Genomic DNA, 24,943 nt, shown 5'->3' with positions numbered 1-24,943 from the left:
CATCTGTCCATATCACCCTTTTACACAATTGAGTTGTGGATTTGATTTGGATGACTCTCTTGGACCCCTGCCTGCCTCTTACTTTGTTAGTGTGTTCACCTTTTGTGTTAAATTAATATACTCTGACTCTAACAAACAAGGTTGAGTAATTGCAAATGCATCTATCAACACTAGATACTTTAAAAATGATGTAGCATAAATATTCCTATGTCCTATCTTTATTTTAACATACTTTACTAACCTTTTGTTTGGAAGCTTTGATGCAGCCATCCTGTTCTCATGGTGCAACCAGTTAGTAAACAGCTCTGGTCATGTGACAGTTTACACTAAACAAGTGACACTGCACACATTTCATTGAGACACTTTCAATATTTGTTTGCATTCACTAACAATGGGCGAAGCTTCTGCTTACTTCAGCTGACTGATTCTGCAATTGCGTCAATGAGTATCAGTCAATCACTGAGCTCCACACCAGATATATTTGAAACAATGAACACATTGGAAATGTCAGCAATTCAGAGGTCTACAACTAGGCTAAAAGCATACTTCCAATATTGAATTTTTTTTTGCAGAAAAATTACAGAAAATTTAAAAACACATTGCAAGCTTATGGATTGGTTGAATTTTGTTAAATATTGCCACTGCAAGATGTGAGTTCTTGAAAAGAACAGACTAGTACTCACGGTGTGACAACTAGTTACAACCCTAGCTGATTTAAATAAAAAATGAGTTATTCAATTGGACCAGCTGTATTACACAAAGGATGTTTCTGCTTGGTGTATTTTGCAAACTCAGTTATTTTGTCTTCTTCAGAAGATGAAAAGTTTAATTTCTCTGCAAACTTCAACACTATGAGCAGAATATCACGACACCAAAAGCAAAGTTATGGATTGTTGCCTCTTGCATGCACTGGAGTGTTCTAGACTTTTAGTGCCAGTTTACTGCAATCAAACAAGAGACGAAAGAGTCAAATAAACTTCAGTCGAAGAAGCCAAGACAGTCTGACATTCTTTGGTAGACTGTAAAACAAGGAATCATACTGAAAATCCACTTCATGACAATTCCAGGTGCCTTTAAATCGTTATAGACAGACTGCAAGTGTTAAATCCATTAGCAGTCCATGTAGAGTTGGACAAAAACACAATGATATGCACTGTGGAGTGTACATCCAGCTTTCTCTTGGCTGTTGGCAGTGAGACAGTAAAGTCCAATGAGTAAACCATGTCAATCTTTAAGCCATGAATTTGGAAAGTGAAGCAAAGAGTACCCCCAATGCTGCACTGCACAAACTTGTTTTCTTTTCCTCCCTTGTGTTCGCTTATAATAAACAAAACTGCAATACACGTAAGTTGCCTATGTCAGACGTCTTTATCCAACACACATATTTTTAAAACATAAGGAACCTGAAGATGATTAAATTGAATGTAAAGTAGCTCCCACACTGTTATGTGTTAGGATGGTTCTTTTCATGTTATCCCAGAGTACTCCAGCTCTGGAGAAGCTTTAACAAGCCCCACAAAGATTCTAAATTCTGCAGAGCTCGTCAGGGCCTTAATCCAATGAAAAATATCCCAGCACACATGACGTGACAACTGATCTTTTCCAGTTCATGTGAACATATTGTACAGATGGATAGATGAAGAACCATTGAATCCAAGATACAACTAAAGCCAATCGGCAAATCATTAAAGTAAATTAAGGAAAAATATACCTTAATAAAATAAACATTTATTGTTGTGGTTATGGACAGAACGGACCCAAATGCAATGCTTCTGGTTTTAAAGAGATTTATTAAGGGAAAAAGGGGAGTCGAGGGGCTAGAGGAAAAAGGGGGGAGTTGGACACCGGCAGACGGAGGACCGAGGAGCTGGCGGGCTGGAGAGGTTCAGGCGAGAGAGCCGAGGGGGACAGGAGGCCGAGGTGGGAAGGGATGTGGTGGCTGGCGAACAGGCGAGGAGCTGGGGGAGCGCCGTGGAGGTGATGCGAGGGGAGAAGGCAGGTAGGCGAGCCCAGCTGACTGAACGGGAGACGGAGGTGAGTGGACCTGGCGGGGAAAATAGAAAGACAGGGTTAGTTCAGGGAAGCAGGAGATGGAGAAGCGAGATATCAACAAGGACAAAAGCTTGAATATACAGGTGCTGGTCATCATCAAAAAGTTGATTTATTTCAGTAATTCCATTCAAAAAGTGAAACTTGTATAATGTATACATTCATTCCACACAGACTGATATATTTCAAGTGTTTATTCCTTTTAATTTTGATGATTATAACTGACAACTAATGAAAACCCCAAAATCAGTATCTCAGAAAATTTGAATATTGTGAAAAGGTTCAATATTGAAGACACCTGGTGCCACATTCTAATCAGCTAATTAACTCAAAACACCTGCAAAGGCCTTTAAATGGTCTCTCAGTCTAGTTCTGTAGGCTACACAATCATGGGGAAGACTGCTGACTTGACAGCTGTCCAAAAGACGACCATTGACACCTTGCACAAGGAGGGCAAGACACAAAAGGTCATTGCTAAAGAGGCTGGCTGTTCACAGACCTCTGTGTCCAAGCACATTAATAGAGAGGCGAAGGGAAGGAAAAGATGTGGTAGAAAAAAAGTGTACAAGCAATAGGGATAACCGCACCCTGGAGAGGATTGTGAAACAAAACCCATTCAAAAATGTGTGGGAGATTCACAAAGAGTGGACTGCAGCTGGAGTCAGTGCTTCAAGAACCACCACGCACAGACGTATGCAAGACATGGGTTTCAGCTGTCGCATTCCTTGTGTCAAGCCACTCTTGAACAAGACACAGCGTCAGAAGCGTCTCGCCTGGGATAAAGACAAAAAGGACTGGACTGCTGCTGAGTGGTCCAAAGTTATGTTCTCTGATGAAAGTAAATTTTGCATTTCCTTTGGAAATCAAGGTCCCAGAGTCTGGAGGAAGAGAGGAGAGGCACAGAATCCACTGTAAAGTTTCCACAGTCAGTGATGGTTTGGGGTGCCATGTCATCTACTGGTGTTGGTCCACTGTGTTTTCTGAGGTCCAAGGTCAACGCAGCCGTCTAACAGGAAGTTTTAGAGCACTTCATGCTTCCTGCTGCTGACCAACTTTATGGAGATGCAGATTTCATTTTCCAGACAGTGCCAAAGCTACCAGTACCTGGTTTAAGGACCACTTGCCTGACCTTAACCCTATAGAAAATCTATGGGGTATTGTAAAGAGGAAGATGCGATACGCCAGACCCAACAATGCAGAAGCGCAACCTGGGCTCTCATAACACCTGAGCAGTGCCACAGACTGATCGACTCCACGCCACACCGCATTGCTGCAGTAAGGGGGCAAAAGGAGCCCCAACTAAGTATTGAGTGCTGTACATGCTCATACTTTTCATGTTCATACTTTTCAGTTGGCCAACATTTCTAAAAATCCTTTTTTTGTATTGGTCTTAAGTAATATTAAAATTTTCGGAAACACTGAATTTGGGATTTTCATTAGTTGTCAGTTTTAATCATCATAATTAAATGAAATAAACACTTGAAATATATCAGTCTGTGTGTAATGAATTAATATAATATCCAAGTTTCACTTTTTGAATGAAATTACTGAAATAAATTAACTTTTTGATGATATTCGAATTATATGACCAGCACCTGTAGTGGTCCAAGTCTGGAGTGACGACAATCAAGCGAGGATTGAGTGGAGAGCCGGGGTTGTCTGGTGTCGGTCTGCCAAATGGCGGTTGCGGGCTGCGGTGCGCTGTAGAGCGGCCCTGTCCTCTCTCCAGACTCAGCGGCAGCGTCAGAGGTGGGCCTGAAGTGATGGAACCGTTACCTCCTTCTCCAGGGACAGGAACAAGGGGGGCTGGTAACCCAGGGAACACATGAATGGAGACATACCAGTGGCAGCGCAGATCTGGGAGTTGTGTGCATATTCAATCCAGGGGATGTGGGAGCTCCAGGAGGTGGGGCTACGGTACGCCACACACCTGAGTGCCGCCCCAATGTCCTGGTTGACCTGCTCGGTCTGCCCGTTGGTCTGGGGATAGTAGCCGGAGGAGAGACTGCCGGTGGAACCGAAGGCGCGGCAGAAGGCTCTCCAAACTTGGGAGGTGAATTGGGAGGAGACAATGTCCAGAGGTATACTGTGCAGACAGAGGACATGGTTAATGTGTAGGCGGGCTGTTTCCAGAGAGGTGGGGAGTTTGGGTAAGGGAATGAAGTTGGCGGATTTGGAGAAGCGGTCGACAATGGCGAGAATGAGAATGAGACCGGTGATGAAGTCCAGGGCGATAAGGGACCAAAGGCGACCGGGGACCGGGAGGGGACAGAGCAGACTGGGTGGTGGCTGATGGGAAGGTTTGGTGTGGGCGCACACCTCGCAGGCCGCCACGAATGCCCGACAGTCCTTGTCCATGGAGGGCCACCAGAACCACTGACAGAGCAGGAAGAAGGTGCGGGTCATCCCAGGGTGGCAACTGTACCGAGAACCCGGGAGCGGACACTCGACGGGACGTAGAGGCGGTTAGGGGGACCGGCACTGGGATCAGGGTCAGTGGACTGGGCGCGGCGAACAGCAGACTCCACCTCCCAGACCACAGAAGCGACGAAGACGAGAAGAGAGGTGCGAGGCAGGATGGTGTGTGTGTGGGGGGGGGGGGTCCCCCACAGTGTAATTTCTCTACGTAGGGGACAGCCGGCGTGAAAAGAAGGCGCAGGGGTGGAGACTGTCGTCCTCTGGAGAGCGCTGGGAGAGAGTGGCACCAACGCCCACGTCCGAGGCGTCCACCTCTACCACGAACTGAAGGGAGGGGTCGGGGTTGGTGATGACGGGTGCAGAGGTGAACAGGGTCTTGAGGCGGGAGAAGGCTGCAGCGGCCTCCAGAGACCAGGCAAAGGAAACCAAGGTGGAGATGAGGGTGGGCAGCGATGGTGCTGTAGTTGCGAATGAACCGGCAGTAGAAGTTTGCAAAGCCGAGAAAGCGTTGTAACTGTTTAACGGAGGTGGGGGTTGGCCAGTCAACGACCGCCTGGATCTTCGATTATGAAACTGAGGAACTGGACTGTGGGTGTGTGAAACTGACGAAGAGCCTGTTCTCCAGAAGCCGCTGCAAGACCAAACGGACATGCTCAGTGTGTTGGGCAGGGTCACGGGAGAGGATCAGGACGTCATCGAGATACACGAAAACAAATAATGGAGGAAGTCTCGGAGGATGTCATTGATTAACGCTTGGAAAACAGTGGGGGCGTTGGTGTGGCCAAAGGGCATAACTAAATACTCAGTGTCCAAGAGGGGTGTTGAAAGCGGTCTTCCATTCGTCCCCCTCCCGGATCCGCACCAGATGGTAAACATTACTTAAGTCCAGTTTGGTAAAAATGTTGGACCGAGAGAGGGACTCGAAGACTGAGTCCATGAGCGGGAGGGGGTACTTATTTTTAATGGTGATTGCATTGAGTCTCCGGTAATCGATGCAGGAGCGAAGTGTCTTCACAAAAAAGAAGCCGGCCCCTAACGGAGAGGAAGAGGGGCGGATGATGCCGGCTACTAGGGAATCTGATGTGTACTGCTCCATAGATTCCCTCTCCGGACACGACAGGTTGTACAAATGACTAGAAGGGAGGGGCGCGTCCGGGATAAGGTCTATGGAGCAGTCGTAGGGGCTAAAAACTAGGGAGGGATGGAAGGCGGGTCAGGTTGAGTGGAATTACCGGGGCTCGAGCGGATAGGAGGCAGGAGGCAGGAGGCAGGATGCGTGACAGGAGGTGCTCCAGTTCCTGATCTTCCCCTGCGACCAGTCGATGTTAGGGTTATGGGTGATTAGTCAGGGGAGACCGAGGACCAGAGGAGAGGCAGGGGAGGAGATCAGGTGAAAGGAGAGGGACTCGTTGTGGTTGCCGGAAGTGACGAGAGGTAACGGAGGGGTGCGATGGGTGACGGTGGTGAGAGGCTGGCCGTTAAGGCCCGTGGTGTGAAGAGGGGTATGAAGGGGGATCTGGGGGACCAAGAGCTGATGTGCAACTTCGAGGTCTAAAAAGTTCTCGTCAGCACCCGATTCGATCAGTGCTCCAAGCAAACAGATATACAGACTGGGTTAATTCAGGGAAACAGGAGATGGAGAAGCGAGATATCAACAAGGACAAAAGCTTGAATATAGTGGTGGCACCAAGTCTGGAGGACGACAATCAAGCGGGGATTGAGTGGAGAGCTGGGGATGAAATACTGGTAGAGATGAGGCTGATTGCTGCGGAAGGTGTAGTGGGCAAAGGTGGAGGTTGATGAGACGCAGGTGTGGATTGTCAGCAGGGCTCAGGAGCGGAGAGAGTGAGAGCACACACAAAGGGAGAGGGGAGGAGACACAGGGAAGGCGGCAAAACTCAGGGGAAAACAGAATGCGAGAAAAGGAGGAAAAAACAGGACACTCACAGTCAGCCGGGCTGCCACCGCAACAATTTATTGTCCTTCTGCAAACACATGTAAGAGAAATAGTGGGTGGGTTTGTCACAGTTTGCTTCTGAGTCCCTTTCTTCAACAACACTGTTTCATCCCCAGCATTGCTCTCTCTCCAACTACACACCTGGTCTCTATTGCTCATCCCCCTTGCAGTTACCTGGTCTACTTTGCCCACTCCTCTCCTTAAACTCATTCCCAATCAGCCACTCACCATTTATACCAGTTCGCTTACATTAGCTGCTTTGACACAGAGATATGGCAAACTGGACGTTGACGCCAGGCTGAGGATGTAACAAAAACGTGGCCGGAAAAACAGCCGGAGTCAGTGGACTTTCAGAGTTAGACTGTGAAAAAAGACAGTGACTTGCCAACAGCGTTGAAACATCACACCTGTTCCAGCATGCCGGCTGTGGCTTTTCACACAGACATCATTCTGCCTCTGTTACTACCAACATTCAGAGGTGGATCAAATCAGAACCCCCGTCCGGCTCGGTACCTTTCATACAGCGAAGCGAGACGGCATTCCTAAGCCTGGAGCCGGCTTTTTCTGAGTCAGCTAGCCACCTGTTCCTGATCCAGCAACCCCAATGCCTGCCTTTCCTGAATCTGTGGAGCCATACTGACATCCAGCGGTCACCTTTTGAAGGTACTCACCTGACCATTTTCCCTTGGAGGCCACAAAAGGAGATGTGGTCATGAGTGGAAGCTTCAGCTGGTCAGCACCAGATAATCTCCCAGCTGCCTAGAGCTGCTACCAGCCCTGTCTGGCCCACAGTTGGCGGCGCAGTCGAAACGTGCTCCTGGGCCTCAGTCGGTGGTTTGGGTTAAAATAAGTATGTAACATAAATACGTAATGTAACTACACAGCTGGGCATTGGCCAGTTACCAGTTTCAAGGGATCCCGTGGTATGAACAAGTCATGGTTTCAAAACCACAAAGATTTTACATTTTGTACATCTGTTTAAGAGGTTATATTATGCTCTTTTGGCTTTTCCTCTCTCCTTTATTAGTTGTTACTGTGATGTAGAGACAGAGCTCTGTTAAACCTTTATGGATGAAAGATAATTTTATTACAGATTAATAACTCACCACTTTGAAACTCTTGCTCCAGTCCATGTTGCTAAGCTGGTAAGGGGACATACAGCTGAACCAAAGCCGTATTTACCAACTTCTCACAACCGGCCCTACTCTGCTTCTGATTGGCTAGAAGTCCTTAACTAGGAACTGCGCATGTGCAACTCCCAACAAAGATCCTGTAGAGGTAAGATGCATCACTCCATAGCTAAAAAGAAGTCTCCAGCACACATGGTGAAAAGAGGAGCTTCAGCAATGGGCAGTATGATAAAAATATGGTGTTTTTTGAAAATGAAACCACGTAAACCTGTTCTGGTACAACCCCTAAATGAGCATTGTTACCTCCATAAAAATCATAACATTTTAGAAAAGGAAAAAACTATGCTGGCTCTGGTGTCTTTTCCACTATTTCTGTTGTACAGAAACCGTAAAACAGACGGGGGGGGAGTAACGACCTACACGTAGAGCCAGAAGCTTGATAAGGCGGCCTGCAAGTAAAACAAAAGCCTGTTACAAAGAAAACACTGCCAAAATCCGTTTAGTGTGACAAAGGCTGTTATACACAAAATACCGGTCTCGTACCTGCAGAAGAAAATATGGCTTACTCTGTTGTCTAAGTGTAAAAGTGGAATGCCATAACATGTAAATGCCCCACTGCTTAATGATAATCACTTTCTATAATAGTATTTGATAGTATTTCACCAAAATATTCTATATCTTTTAAACATTTTAAATAAATGTAATACTGCAACCAACATTAATCTCCTGACTGCCTTTCACAGTGATAGTTTGAAGTTTGGGGGAGATTCAAAGCAACCCCCAGAGGAAATTAGTGTTTTTGCAGGCTTTTTATTAGAATTTGAAAAGTAAGTGGATGATGGGAGTGAAATTGGAAAGTGCCTTTTAACAGCTGTCCGGTTAAAGCTTGCTCATTCATTCTTCACTCCGCATTTTCATGAGTGCAATCTTCCATTGGTCTTGTGAGTCTTGTTTGGATTTTTTTTTTCTCTTGGGGCTCACCACAGTGACAGAGAAACTGTTCACCGCAATACAGGAAGTGAGTGTTTTCTGTGGGGATGCATGGAATGCCAGAAGAAAAGTACTAACTCCAACTTAAAAAACACTCACACCAAGACAACCTGTGTAAGAATTCCGAAAGCATTGGCAGAGCTATACTTTTCCAGGAGGAGGGTGACAAGAGGGCTAATCTTTCTGGCAACACTACACCCTGCTCAGCTGGAAAGGAATGCACCCTTTCACAAGCTGAATTGAGGGCATGCATGGCATGGAAATAATGGGGGAAGAAGTCTCACAATTTCCCAGGTTCCGGACATGGGGGTAAGGGTGGGTAAGGAGGAGCTTATAATGGAACAGCTCAAGTCTTTTTACCCCTTTCCACTGAAAGATATCTGTTCTCTACATACACATCATCATATTAGAAATGTTGGCTCTTCCAACCCATACCTGTCAACATTATCATACCCCGATATCACTATCCACAACCTAGAGGAGTATACTTGACTGTATTAGTATAATATTCTAACATTAAATAAAAGTATAATGTTAATTTTACTGTTAGTGTAATGTTAATATATTACTCTTGCTATAAAATGTTACTATATTCATTATAATTTCTTATATAGTTTAATACTAGTTTGGGCCTGGAGGGACTGACATACTGACACCTGGTTTCCCGGAGGGCAATGTAGCTTACACATCAAATATATCTGGAGTGTTTTTCTTTTTCTTTTTTTTTTTTAGAAAGGTTGAAAATACGGGAGACTTACAGAAAAAATATTTAAACGGGAGGATGGTGGGATAGAAATGTAAAATACTGGATAATCCAGGGAAAAACGGGATGGTTGACAGGTATGCTCCATCTTTCAGTTATTTGAAGAAATATAAATCAGGATTTTTGTGTTTTTCTAGAATAACAACATTCTGGACATGTCAACAAATTATGCATGTCTGTGTGCTGCTTTGCACACAATATGGTCTATGTAACTTTAGGAGCATTTGTGCCCATAAATTTCAAAAGTTGGGGACACAGACAAAAATTCACAATTTGACATTTTATTAAATATAACATGGTGCATTATCCTGCTGGAAGTAGCCATCAGAAGATGGTACACTGTGGTCATAAAGGGATGGACATGGTCAGCAACAATACTCAGGTAGGCTGTCACCATTACACCACCACCACCAGCCTGAACTGTTGATACAAGGCAGGATGGATCCATGCTTTCATGTTGTTTACGCCAAATTCTGACCCTACCATCTGAAAGTCGCAGCTGAAATCGAGACTCAATAGACCTTCTATTAATCTATAATCTTCTATTGTCCAGTGTTGGTGAGCCTGTGTGAATTGTAGCCTCAGTTTCCTGTTCATTGCTGACAGGAGTGGCACCCGGTGTGGTCTTCTGCTGCTGTAGCCCATTTGCTTCAAGGTTGGACATGTTGCGCGTTCAGAGATGGTATTCTGCAATCTTTGGTTTTAACAAGTGGTTATTTGAGTTACTGCCTAAATGCATTGAGTTGCTGCCATGTGACTGGCTGATTTGCTGTTTGTGTGTTCACATAATTGAACAGGTGTACCTAATAAAGTGGCCGGTGAGTATATGTGTGTATAGTGTTTCTATATTAATACAGACAAGTATAATTATTTCATCATATTATATACTATTCTGATGTTCACTTTATAGTTGATGGTATCATATTGTTGCATGGAACACAAAAGCCTGTGACAAAGAGAAAAAAAAACTAAACTCACACCTGAGTGTGACTTTTCAGTTGAAACCAAACCACATTACTATGTCACTTTGCTTGAGACTGGATGTTTTGTGATGTGTTTGGTGTTTCTGTTCTATGTAAGCACAGGAAAATATTTTTTTCTCCAGTCAAATTTAAGCACATGTGGATTGTTGCTTTTCTCTTATGTGGACTGTGGTCACAAGTGCAAGTGGGACAACATGGCCAGGCCCAATTAAAATCTGGCTGATTACAGACACCAGCATGCAGACAGCATAGTAGTCTGGCTCACAGGATGTAAGCTGTGGGTCTAAGCCTACCAATGGCTGACTTTTTCAGTCAGAATTCTTCTTCCCTTCTGCTGTCTTCGGACACTATAAGGCAGTAGTTCTAAATTGGGGGGGAAGGAGGCACTTCTGGGGGGTTGTGGGTGTTAGCAGACCTAAAGTTGCATGAATAAGATTCATGTGTTGACATAAACAAAAAAAAGTGCTCTGATGCAAGCAGGGCTACTTTGCTAACCTGAATCTTGTTTACAAAGTGTAGAAAACAGGTCTGGCTATGCGAGACTAAGGCTTCGTTCAGACTGCAGGCCTTAATGCCCAATTATTTTTTTCAGATCCGTCGGCACAGACACAAATAGCATGCACGTAACTCAGAAGAGAGTTCGTGACCTGGTGGATTTCAGGTGTAAGAAAGGGAATTTGTGAGCAGATGAAAGCAAGGTAGAGAAGAAAGAGAGTCACATGTTTACTGGCTTAGGTGGAGCTTTTTCGTTCGCCACAGCTCCGTGTACTGCAGGACTGCGACAACAGCTGCTCTTAGTGATGTCAAAGTCGCATCATTTCCGACTTCAGTGGAATTGATGCGCTCCAGACTCAGGTCGGATTTCCGATCTGTTTAGGATTTGGACCACATATGAAAGTGGCCCAAATCTGAACTGAAAGATCAGATTCCATGTGACTTGGCTTGTTTCCAATGTTATAAAAAGATCACATCTGAGTCACATATGAGCAAAAAAATCTGATTTGGGTCACTGGCCTGCAGTCTGAACGCTGCCTAAGACTATAGTATAAGACAACAGCCAAGTTTCATTTTGGCCTTTTGTCAAGTTATTCATGGAATAAACGTTAAGGAGCCACAGCGGAAAAGAGTGTGATGTTGCATCGATCATTGCTAATGGATGAAGATTCAACAGAACATTTTTTTGCCTCAGACCTTTGCAAATCCAGGTTGTTTTTTAACCTCCCTGTATCAACTCAAATTCACCTACTGGTGCACGACAATAACTTTCCATGATCGCACACTCCAAAATTCACTTATGTGCAAGAGGCAGAGTTGTCGTGTCATGTAGAGCATATAAAGACTGGAACTTTGAAAGAAATCCCCATTATTTGTGTAACTCAGGCTGAATTTTAAAGTGCTTGTTATTATTTAATGCATTAGGAGGGGATCTCTTCAAGCCAGTATGGAGAAAAAGAAAAGTTTCAGCAACTAGTAATTCTGTGTAATATTGGCATTTGAGTATAGTGTAAAGACAAACTTAACACAATCTTTAAACCTTTAGACTTGTCTTTCTAAGTTCTATGTATTCTGTCATTTACAGACTGCATGTGTAACCTGGGAAAATGAAACCCTCGTCTGCATATTTGTGGTTTTGTAAGGAGTCAGCTCTGCCAGTCTGACTGCGCCACACATGGCCCCGTATGTCCCCTCTGGAAACACTGTAGGTGTTCAGCATTCTTTATGGCTGATTCGAGACTAAATTGCCCTGTTTATCAACACAGAGAAAACGTGTATAACACATACAGGGATTATAGGACCACATGTTTTCTTTGTATAAAAAAACCCCTCTATTCAGTGATGTGGAGCTTCACCAATTAGGTCATGTTGACTATTCAAATTATGAGCTCATCCAGTTCTATTCTCGTACTTTCTTCAATCATAAGGCAACATGTGGGTGGAAACTTGAATATTACCTCTGTAATTACCAAGGAAGCTTTCCTCTGCAAATAGAAAAGTATTATATCCTCTTTTCCAACCACTGTGTTTGGCTAGATTTGTGCCACATACACAGTTGACGCACATTTTTTCCCATTTACCATTCAAACAAACAATTGAATCTTAGTTGAAAAGTAATTTCAGTTCAGTTTCAGTTTGAAAAGGACATGTATCAGAAAAACATGCTAATTAAAAGCTGCATAATGTAGTGTAAATATAAAGCAGGGTATTATGAGTAACTTCACTCACAAACTTTAGAATCTAAAGTTAAGAAAGTCCAGACAAAGTCCAATTTTCTTCCACTTTTTCAACTTGGGTACACCAAGGGAGAGGCATCTCTCCCCTAAAACTCATTTTACGTGAGCATCATGGCAGCATGAGGTGCACAAAGAGCTGTGGTAGACATTTCCTGCACTCAGTAACTTGTGCAATCCTCAGCATCTTGGATGAATGTCTGTTCCTCCCGCTCTTTGCACAGCCTATTAAAAGCTCTTGGTGCATATATGCTTCACATCAGGATGTGGGGATGTAATTACAGTTACCAAGGAAAGGATGGGGAACAGCAGAGCACAACAGATTTTTTTTTTTTCCACTGCCACCCCTCTGTGCCAGCATGGAACTGCTGGGTTGCCAGGTTTTTCCATTGACAGATTAGGCATTTTCTACATTGTACTTACCTCAGATGACTCCATTTCATGTTCCTCCGGTGTTTTTTAGGAAACACAGGACTGTAATATGCCAGGAGCATGAGGTATTTGTGCTTATAAACTGTAAATTTTTAATTCAAACATGTCATTACAGTTTGAATATTTTGTTTTTCCCAACAAAACGCAGGTTGGATGGTTGGGCATACCAAGCTCAGTTCTTTGACACCAGACCAGGTTTTGTATCCACAGGTTGTTTGGTTTAGACTACTACGAACACTTAGTTAAAGTTAGGGAAAGACCCTGGTTAAGGTGTTCAAAAATGAAAATTAGTCGCTGGGTTGTGAAGGGGAGTGAAACTGTGATGTATTGCAGTTTTACTCAAATGAAAGTTAGACATGTTACATTCCATCCACTGCCTCTACTTTATACAGTGATTCAGTACCACTGTATGGCTGGCTCAGGACATACATCATGAGCTGCAGAATTGTCCAAGATGGATGTAATTCCAAGGGATCCTGGGCTGATTATTTTTTGTTTTTCCAGCTCTTTCTGGAGCTGTCCATTTCCTCTGGCTCTTGACCCAAGACAGTCCAATTCGCCAACTGACTGATGTCACCATCCAACCTTCTTCACTAGGAGGTCAAAAACCTTGACAGTGTCATAACCCAAAACCCAACAAGCCCTCACTGGTTGACATGCATTCCTTTCTGCATATACGTCTATCAATGCTTGTGTACAAATACATACCCATGCAAACAATACCTTTAATGAAATGAGCTGTAGCAGCTGTAGGCTTGGTGGTCACACATGTGCAGTAGATGCTTATCTTTTTCATGAGCTGAAGCTGTGACAGCGGCATGGTGCATTGATAGCTGAACCCACTGAGCGTTTCATGGGTTCAAGGCTCTGCTATACCCATGTTCATTTACTGAATGATTTAAAAACAGTATAACTTTTCAAATGTATAATTACACATTTTTCCCCTTACAAATGGAAAGTTGAATTCATAAGCAGCTAGAGGCCATCTCGCAATGGGGCCACACCAGCTGCGATGGCAAATTGGTGTGTGTGGTGCAATGGAACACATGCAATAGAGAAAGGAGTTTGGCTAAACAGTTTAACTGTGTCAACATGTCTAATTGTCCTCGCATGGTCAACTTTTCACCTATGCTAGTTCGGCTGAAATATTCCCTAGTTTGATACAAGGATTGTACAATTTTAAACATTGTTAGTCATGAAAGTGTCTCTATTGGCAAGCGATAAATGATCAATTGTTGGCAACATGAATACTGAATGTCTACATGACTTTTGACAATTTGGACCCTCTTATGATTGATCACTTTCAATGTGATCACAACCAGAGCCCTTAAATAAGAGAGTTACGACACGCTTTGATCTCGCCGCCACGCGATCACGTGCTCCATGCAGCTCTCAGTAGTTCCAACCAATCTGCGCTGTCAACCACTTTGAACAGTTTCTTTGAGGCCTATAAGCAGATACAGCTGCCAGTTTATTAGGTACACCGAGCTAAAACTAATGCAGTCCTGCAATAATCCTACCTTCATGAAGGTTAAAATATTCAGTTTTGCTGTTCAGAGGCACTGATTCAACACGAAGAGCTGTTTCTGACATACCTCATTGATATTTGGATCCTTTGTGGATAACTGGCTTGTTCGCTCATTAAAGCGAGTCTCCAATGGTTTCGATGTCGCCTCTTCAACAGAAAAACATATGAAGTTGTTATCTATCTGCTGCAGTTACTGTCCAACTGAATAAACATTAACCAAGGAAAAACCTTGCTAGATACAAGCTTGCCATGTTATCTATTTCACATAGCTAACGTTACCGTTCATAGTAACGTTACCACAAAGTGCTGCTAACTTCTACAATAATTCTAATAACGAAGATAAACTTTGAATGCCAACGAATCAATGTACACTTATAACCTGACATTTAAAGTAAATATCGGCAAACTGACAGGCAGTAACGTTAACTTTATGGTAACTTAGTCAGTGAAGTGTTGCTCAGGTTAGCTAGCTGCACTTACAATCTGATGAAATTAGTTAATATCTTCTTATAAACATGAACTAAAGCTGGCTACATAAAATACCACTATGGACTAAATTCACAAGAGATAGATATATATATATATACACACATACATACATACATACATACATACATACACACACACACACACACACACACATATTTCAAAATTACAAATGTATCAACACTAAAAAGGAATTTGAGAAGTCAGTACCTGAAATGTTAGGTTTTAACTACTTATGGTCTGTTTCTACACACTGCATACTTCCCCCACTATTCATTTCCTGCTGTGCGCATGTCAACAAGCAAGCCAGTGAGGAGATAGCTTGTTAGCAAACATTGTTTTCCAGGCAGCATGTAAAGACAAAACTTGTTTGTCTGTTGTGTTTTCATCAGCAGTAACTTGACACAGCTCATAAGGAATACAGTATAAAGAATTCCCAACACAACCTGCTGTCAAGGTATCGACATTTGGCACAGATTGAGTTAAGGTCATTTCGCTACTAAGTTTCTTGAATAAAGGCTTAAATTACCCAAATATACTTGGTTTGAGGCTCTATAGTTCTTCTCTCACAAAGTTTACTGTTGCTGTGGGGTATTGCTGGTCATCAAGAACCACAACAACTGCTGTTGTAATTGTCATCAACTCTGGAGAAAAGTGCGAGTCAAATGTCTAAAATGTGACCGATGCAAGTACATGTTAAGACAATTAGAAACTTTAAAGGGAGACTACATAACTTTTGACACCCTGCCTCATTCCTTCTCGTATAAATGCAATATAGGTTTCATATGTAATAAAACACCCTTTCTTAATACATACAATACAGTGCTGCAGAACAGCCATTGCTGTGAAAATGACATTACTGAGTCAGTTCTTCTTACTCCTCTCTAGCCATATGGCGAAGTTAATATATGGTTAAGACAGCTTGTTGGGAAACACGTTATATTCACCACTGGACCTTTGAGAAGACACATTGACTAGAAAGTTCAGAAAACATCAGGTTTCACAATCACTATTTTTATCACATGAGGCTGGGTAGGGAAAAAAACAGTTCCTTTTTTTAAACTATAAATATACAAAATACTTTTTTTTTTTATTGCATAATTGTTTTTTTAGCCAATGTTAACAGATGCAATGACTTTTAAAAGCAATCAAAACTTTTACCCTACATTGGCCAGGCCTTCTCTCACTTTAGAGGCAACACGTGCAGAACCTGTGACATCATAGTGCAACTCTTCCCCTGATCTCCTGCATTCACCACACAATGTGACTGTCAACACTCATTCCCCGGCCTGACGAGAGGAGTGCCACATAATTGGGGCCGTCGTCACTGAGTGATGTCGTTAAGAACGGCTGGCTGAGCTTCTATGGCCGACCCAACACTGAGCACATCAACGCCTGGCTGCACTGTGACCTCTGTGAACACCAGGGTCCCCCCGAGAGCGCTTACCGTGTTAGTGCTCAGCTGCATGCTGCCCTGCTGACTGGACCCATTTGTTCTGATATTAGATAGCGATATTTTAGCAAGCTATCTCACTGATCCTTTACATCATAGATTAAGACACAAAAATAAAGTCAGACATATGACGTGAAAAGGCCACCGTTAGGGATTTGTGTTTTCATGCAGGAGAATTGTGAGTGTGTCATCTTATCCTGAGGTGCGGACAGAAATGCTTAAACTAAAGTTTTGAAAGTGCAGCTAATGGTTCTTCTTATATTTCATTAAGGTTTGTAATTCCTCGCCCTGCCAGAGTACTAAGCAAAAGCCATCACTTAAAGCGCAATTAATGAATGTTGTATTGTATTAAATCTCCTGTGCACCGACGCCCCCGGTATCGGTGGCAGCACGCGATCTTTAAAACCGCTGGCTTATTTTCAACATTTTCGCCATTTTCAGTCCAAATATCAGCTGATTGGTTGGTAGAAATATCACCAGGCGCCATCTTGATTGCACAATACCTGGTAGCTGTGCTTGCCGTCTCTCGCCTTTTTCTGCAGAACAGGAGAAGTGCCGCTTTGTAACACACTTTTTCGTGGTCATCTTTCAGACCTTCCACTTCAACTGACACTTTTTTAGCACCTCCACACTGACACTTCAACTTCTCTTAGCTGTTTCACTTTAACTGATATTTATTTATTTGGAGTTGCAGTTGAAAGCTCTGGAAAACACCGGTTAAGTTACATCATGTTTGATGGAAACATTTTGAAATAGAATCTTTTTTTTCCAGAACTTGAGAAAATTCAACTGAAGCAAATTATTGTTCAGATATAAAATTAGCTCAAGTATCTTGTTTAAGAAACCTTTAGTAATTCAATACTTTAAGATGTGAATTGTATATGAAACGGACAATAAAAAGTACCTCTTTAATCATGACTGACTTTTAAGTTTCATTTGTTGCTAAACTGATTCTGAAAGTGCAAAATGGACCATTTAGAGGAAGTGCTTTCACTGCCTCTGTGTTCCTTTTTTCCCCAACACGAGTAGTCAAGACATGTATTGATAACTCTCCACAACATAACTACTCAGCCTTCAACTCTCAAGGACACATGCAAACAAACATGAACAAGAGCGCTCATTTCTGCTTTCCGTCCCAACTTCAAAATGAGTCTACGTTTGATCAAATAAAATGTTCTATCAAAGAAATTGTATTCAGTTGATGTTAATGTTGATGATTATTTTGTGTTTATTGTTACGATCAGTGCTCGAAGTGGAAAAAAATAGAGCTTCTCTTCTCCCTCGTCTCTCTCCACCGACAGAGTTTAGCAGGCAGGCTGAGAACGGGAGCAGGTGAGCGTCACGTAGCGCCCAGAGAAATGGATATGGAGAGGGCAGAGGAGATCACCGGCATCTCGGGAGAAGTCCAGGTATGCAAGAAAATGTCCCAGTAAGCCAAAGAGGAAAATGTTGAGGTGCCGATACTGCGTACCGGGGCGAACTGCCCCACTTCAAGCACTTGTTATGATTATTATTCTTAGACAAAAATGCTTCTTTTGGGTCAGGTGACAAGGAATTATACCACCAAAAGGAGACTGGGGCTACATCCACACAACGTTTTTGTTTTAAAACGCAGAGCTTTTGCTACGTTTGCACCTCCTGTCCAGACTAAAACGGTGAATCTGAAAACCTAAAAGAGGTATGATGATGTTGCAGTGTTTGGATGACACCTTTTCTCGGAGAGCTGCACCAACCTCCTCCAGGAACTCCACGATGCTGTCATACAGCTCACAAAAACGAGCAAGGCGGTTCCTTTCGAGAGCCAGCAGTCATCAGTATGGAGAAGATGACATCTCCTGTAGAAATTAAATTTCCAGAAAAGAAAGATGCAGATATTTAGAAAAGAATAATCTTCAGCCATCGCCTGATTGTTGGAGGCCTTACAGCAGACACAGGCCATCAGCAGAGCATTGTTGTCTCATCCAGCTGAAGTCTGAATGGAGAGTCCCGCAGGATCGTGCGCAGCTGCTCCTCTATATTGGCACCTATTTCACCTCTTCTGCGTGCCACAGTGTCCTTGCTGAGTGAAATGGATTTCAGCAACTGTGTGGGATTGCGCTCCAAGGTAGCGATGACATCTCTGACGGCAGGTAGAACCAACTTCTCTCCGATTGTGAACAGCTATCCGCATTTGGCTATCAACAGGGAGATGTGATCAAACGCTAATAGCCCTCCATCATTCGGGCTGGTCTTCCTAGCAAAGAGACTTCTGATGGCGCTCCTACATCCCTTATGTGCCTTGTCCTGGTGGATCTTTCCCTGAGTTGACTCAGTAAAGTTACATTGGTGAAATTTTATAGATGATACTCAGATGTCCTGTTCTCCATGAAGGCAACATGGAGCTGAGCCACAGAAAGCTGACAGAAACACTACAGTACAGAGTCACTGCTATGGAAATAATGCACCGTCTTGTCTAGTCACATTTGTGTAAACTGGCAGGTTTTAGAATGCTGCAGACCACATTCTTTTGCAAGTTTCAGTCTGATTGAATTGAATGTTTGGTGGAAACTCCCCTTAAGCTACCTTGTAGAAAGAAAGAACAGCAGTTAGGCTGTATTTATACCAAATCATTTTGGCGATTAGCAAAGAGTTGTGTGGAAACAATCATAAAATATTGTTTTATTTCTCACTAGTTTCTCACTACCACACAAACTGGTAGACTATCATTGTTTTGTCCATGAACTCTACGTCAATATCCTACATAACACCCAGTTTCAGCAATATTTCAGGCTGGCTGTGGAGCAGTTTAGCTGTCTTATGTGATTGGCCGCTGCTGTGTCATGGCAGGTTGTGTTCCTCCAAAAGTTGATTCTGTTTCAACGTTTCAACCCACATACAAATGACTTGGAAGACTTGATTTTCAACTGAATCGGTGTGAGTACAGCATCACTGGTCTCCAACAGTGTCGGTTATCCCTGATGTTACAAGTTGGCTCCCGCTTGTAACAAAGAGAGGAAGCTCATGCAAACATAAGCTTAATGGTTTTATTGTAAAAACTAAACATAAACAAACTTCAAGGCAAAACGTGGAAATCAGTATTATCAGGAGTGTCATGATGTATGGGTGAGTGCAAAAAGAAAAGCTTCATAATAAGTCAAAAATGAAACCCAGGGGTGGTGCATGGGGCCGTGGGAATCAAAACAGCGAGAGAGTTGGCAGCCATCTTAAATAAATCTCAGGTTGTTTGTGTAAATGCAAGATCACAAATTCAAATTAAAATGGACACATTGCAAAAAATGATTACTTGAAAGAATAGAGATTTTGTCAAGACCACATCTTAGGATGTGTACTTTCCCGCATTCTGTCAATACATTTTGGTAAATTAAATCCTGTAAGTGAATACATCCTGGGTCTTGCCTCTGCTGGAATGCAGAAAATATAAATATAAAATGAATAACTAATAACTATTGTAACTTTTTAAAAATTACAGGGAACGTTCAGCACCTTTTATGTGGACATGATGATCAGTATTGAAACAATAAATTCCTGTGCGTGCTATATTGACAGAGAAAGCAGAGTTCTCCTGCTTGTGGAGCCATGTGAGCAGTACCTACATGTACCATGATTCATTGTGTTCGAGCTTCTGATGCGCACGCCCATCCAGAGAGGCAACTACAGCTCTGAGCAATCTAGCTGCTGGGTTCTAATCAAAGTTACACAACGTTGCCAAGCAAATTAATTCCTGAACATGAAAAAACGGTCACCCGCATCCAACTTACTATAGTCGTTATTTATTTAGGATTATTTAGTAGTCAAATTAGGCTTAACACACAGTTTTGCCACAATCTAACAACTTTGGTTCAAAATTGCCCTAGCATCCAACAACAACTGTCCGCGTTTGAAATTCATTGCAGCAGAATGATTCAGTTTCTGTTGCAACTCTTCATTTGTAAAAGGAATAATGTTTTATTTATTATTTCAAATGTTCTATGGTGTTCCTTTAATCTATCCCTTAATTTGCTTCTTTTTCATACTTAAAAATTCTTGTAAACATACAGTAGGAACAGACTACAGTATTAAAGTCCGAATACAACTAAAGGTAAATTGAAGAACATTCACTATATTTTTTTTACTAAAATCATTATAGTACAAATCATCAGATTTGATAGATCCATGCAAAATTTGCCTTAATCAATCCTAATTAGGTTTCAGACATTTTAAGGTATATAATTAAGGTATTCTGTTCCCTAGTTATTCCTTTTATTATGGTAATTCACAGCACTGACTTTATACTACAGACCTTATATTACAGGGACACATTCCCTAAAGCGAAAAAACACAGAAATTCCTCTGCTGTTCAGTCCACACCCTATACTTTCTGTCGACAAACACCACAAGCGAATATGAGCGCTTTGTGCTAACATTTGCTGTTTGCTCAACCTGGAACAGCAGCCAGAGATGCCATAACTCAGTTTAACTACCATGTTGAGTTTAATGGAGTGGCCACACAGCAAACTGTTGTTAGCAGTATGATAACATCCACTGTTATGGTTCAGTCAGCTGTTTGCAACTTCCCCAAATTAACATACAGCTGAGCCACTGAGTCTTAGGGGCCTCAGAGAGTCTTCATCTGTAGTAATTTTTTTTTTTGAAAAACAGGCCTCATTTGCTGCAAGTCCTGCACGATGAAGGGTGGAAACACTTTCATCTTCACTGTCATGGCCGAGGGAGGACAACATCTAAACCACAAACTTCAAGATGAATAAAATAGAGTGCTGAGTGAAGAAAAACTGGAGCCAACAAGAAGTGAAAGTGATGTGGTCAATGTTTACATGAAACTGGAGATTCAGTCACAACTTCCTCTGTGTTGATGCCTACTGCGTTTAGTTAGCTTCTCTATACTGGCTGCTTGTTGGTTTTAAATTGTTTTTATTATCACTATTAATGCTTGACTAGGACTAGGACTGATGACTGAGTACTCAGATCTTGTACTTAATAGTAACAATACCATATCAATACAATTCAATTTTTTACTTTAGTAAAAGGTTTTTGGTATTGGTATCAAAATATATATAAAGAACCAAAAGTAAATCTACTCATCAGAATGAATATAGAATTTCAGAAAAAGATGCAATATATTATAAAATAAAACTTATTGACACATGAAGTTGTACATCATTTTAATGTTGAAGCTGGTAAAGGTGGTTTTATTTTAACTTTATATAATTTATCTGCTGGGTAGCTCGTGAATCAATATTACTACTTCATAATTTATATGTTGATTCTATTTTGTATTATTAATCTACCAACTAGTAATTGGGGAGTGTAAAATACTAGCATTAACATTAGCCATTTGAATTGTACTGGAGTAGAAGTATAAAGTAGCAGAAAACAGAAATACTCAAGTAAAGTACAAGTACCTCAAAAGTTCTTAAGTACAATACTTAAGTGTACTTAATTACTTATTTTTTGCTGTCATTTACGCTTGCGCTAGTTTCCCTCCCTCACTTGATGAAACTTGACAGTTTGTTATATTTTGTAACACTGAAATTCAACCGTGGTGTTCTGTCGGGAGATTCAGTGACTTACACCAACTGTTGGTGGAAAAAGTATAAATAATATGTTTTCCCAGACCCGTCATTTAGTGGTTGAAGTTGATGCTTCTGACTCCAGCGCTGGGGCTATCCTGTCTCAAAGGTCAGCCAACATCAACATATGGGGCTTCTTCTCCCGCAAGCTGTACCCTGCTGAGAGAAACTTTGATTCTGGTAACAGTTAAACTTGTATTGGCCAGTGTAATGGCTCACGGTTGACCCTTTATTTCACCAGCAGAATAATCACGAGGATAAAACAGGCAGGTCATTTAAAAGTTTCACCTGCTCTCATGCTGCATTCTGTCAACAGGTCACCAGGCACTGCCTGTTAAATAAATAACTGACAAGCCATCTTGCATCAACCTGTACTGAACTGAAAAATGTATTGCATGACTGCCTTTGAGTGTTGGCTGGTATTGTTTTGCTTACTGAGATCTCAGATTTAAGGTCCGGGGCATGATTTTTAATAAACTTCTATTGAAGGAGTGCATGCTTACTACAAATGTGTGTTTTGTTATAAGGTCATGGAAGGATTATGGCCACTTTATAGATTACAGGAATGTTCTTGGCACATTGTGTAAGTACAATATCAAAGGTTTACCATGTTGTCCTCCTAAAACAAATACTAGCTTTATATATTTATATACTATAGCTTATAGTTTTACTTCTTAGTTCTCGGCTCCAGGCAAAGTAAGGAAATCAAATAAAATCTTGCCTAAGACCCCATGTTGTCTTGAGCTGGGGCTGCCTGGTACACAAGTTTCCACCAACCACAACTTCATTCTGTTGTAATAAGGCAGGCATGTGCTACCGTGTGCCTCCTCTGACACTTTTACTTCTGTTGACCTGACATGAGGCGTTTCATCAACAAAGGGAACACTTTCTATAGCCGGCTTTTTTTCACCTTCATTTTTCAGTCGTGTCTCACGCAACAGGTAAAATACATTTTAATCAATACTCTATACTAAAGATTATCATATGTACTGAAACAAAGAAGCAGAAGTGCAGATGATCGCCCTAACAATAACACTAAATGGCCAAGAACAATGCTCCCAAATAACCAAAAAAAAGTTGAAGTGGCTGCACCAACCATTCAATGGATATTGTTTCTCTGTATCTGCGCACAGTAATAATCTCAGGTCATCACTATAAAGATGGTGATATGCTCCTAAGTGGATATGCTGGAATCAAAATCAAATCATTCTGTCAACTTAAAAACCTTCGTCCGTACTGCTGACCTGCTGCATTTGGTACATGTGTGGTGTAAACAGGATGTTAATGCATTAAGTGTCAGAATCGAGGGTGCGCAACGCAGGTGAGAGCCCAGATGCACCTCACAGAGAGCTAAGATACAGTTCCAGGGTTTATAATCAGGCAAGACAAAACTCACAGGCAGTGGAAACTGGTAACTGGCTGAACACACATCAAACGACAATGACCGAACAGGGACTGAACAGAAAAACCAAACATATATACAACAGGGTTAACGAACAGTGGGAGGGTATAAATAATAACTCAGACTAAATAACGGATGCAGAACTGATCAATAAGTAAACACACAGTGAACTAAACTCAACAGATGACAGAACTAAAAAGTAGATACCAAACCCAAACCTCAAAATCAAGAAACAAAACCCAGAAACCAAAATCAAAACACAGGGAAGGCATGGCCAAAATCATACAAACACAAACAACCTCAGGACAGGATCATGACATTAGGAGATTTGATATTTCTGCCCGTTAGCAAGTGATCGGACAAACTTGTAGCACAAGTTATTCCTTTACCTTATACTGTGACATTTCAAATTAATTAAAATTATTCTAATGTACTGAAATTGTATATGGCCAATTGATTATTACTAAGCCCAAACAAATGAATGTCAACACTGTGAAGGCTACAGGCTGAGTATCATTTTGATGATAAATGATTATAAATAATGTAAGTTTGTTAGAATATGCACATCTTTTTGTATAATAAGCTTTCACAGACAATATTAATGGATGATCGGGCAAACTGCTAAGAATGACAAAAAAAACCTTAGGATGGTTTTGTGCACGACAGTGATGTAACAAAGGAGCTATTGTTGTTTTTTAACCCTTTTTGTTTTGTCTGACAGGATTCGAAGTGAAACTGCCTCTCTATGGTCTTTTGGGGGAACAGCTCTAAATGTGGACAACCCTCAGTCCTCTATGGGCTTCTATGGTATGTTGCTGCGTCAGGCTGTTTTCACAAAAGGGCCCTCTGCTCATCAGGTATAAAAAGGAAGGTTTCCAACAGGTAGAGAAGCAGTTCAGCTCCAAGTGCAGCACCACCAGCAGCAGCATCACTTCTAGTGACAACACCAGGCAAAGATGACCTCCAGCAGCATGAATATGATGGGCAAAATCATCTTCTACGAGGAAAGGAACTTCCAGGGCCGCTCCTACGAGTGCATGAACGACTGCCACGACATGTCCTCCTACCTGAGCCGCTGCCACTCCTGCAGGGTGGAGAGGGGCTGCTTCATGGTCTACGACCGCACCAACTTCATGGGAAACCAGTACTTCATGAGGAGGGGCGAGTACGCCGACTGCATGAGCATGATGGGCATGAGTGACTGCATCAGGTCCTGCCACATGATCCCCATGCACAGGGGGTCCTACAGGATGAGGATCTACGAGAGGGAGAACTTCCAGGGACAGATGTATGAGATGATGGAGGACTGCGATAACATCATGGACCGCTACAACATGTCCAACTTCATGTCCTGCCACGTGATGGAAGGCCACTGGCTGATGTACGAGCAGCCCCACTACAGAGGAAGGATGGTGTACGTGAAGCCTGGAGAGTACAGAAACTTCATGAACATGGGCTGGAGCGGCATGAGGTTCATGAGCATGAAGCGCATCATGGATTCCTACTACTAGATGATGACGCATGACGGTTACTAAGCAACTTATCTGCAGCAGTACA

General features: G+C 42.3%; 1 protein-coding gene across 1 annotated transcript; it reads left to right on the top strand.

The window, feature by feature from the left end:
* The first annotated feature begins 22,901 nt into the window (after nt 1-22,901).
* LOC119908466 (gamma-crystallin M2-like) lies at nt 22,902-24,943 on the top strand. The gene has a single exon (XM_038726161.1). The coding sequence runs from the start codon at nt 24,343-24,345 to the stop codon at nt 24,895-24,897; it is 555 nt and encodes a 184-aa protein (XP_038582089.1). The 5' UTR covers nt 22,902-24,342; the 3' UTR covers nt 24,898-24,943.

This window comes from Micropterus salmoides, unplaced genomic scaffold (assembly GCF_014851395.1).
Source record: "Micropterus salmoides isolate LMB-PRFRI ecotype aquatic unplaced genomic scaffold, ASM1485139v1 Ms_hic_scaffold_18, whole genome shotgun sequence".
In the NCBI taxonomy this organism is placed as follows: domain Eukaryota; kingdom Metazoa; phylum Chordata; class Actinopteri; order Centrarchiformes; family Centrarchidae; genus Micropterus; species Micropterus salmoides.
This window is presented reverse-complemented; position numbering and strand designations above follow the sequence as displayed.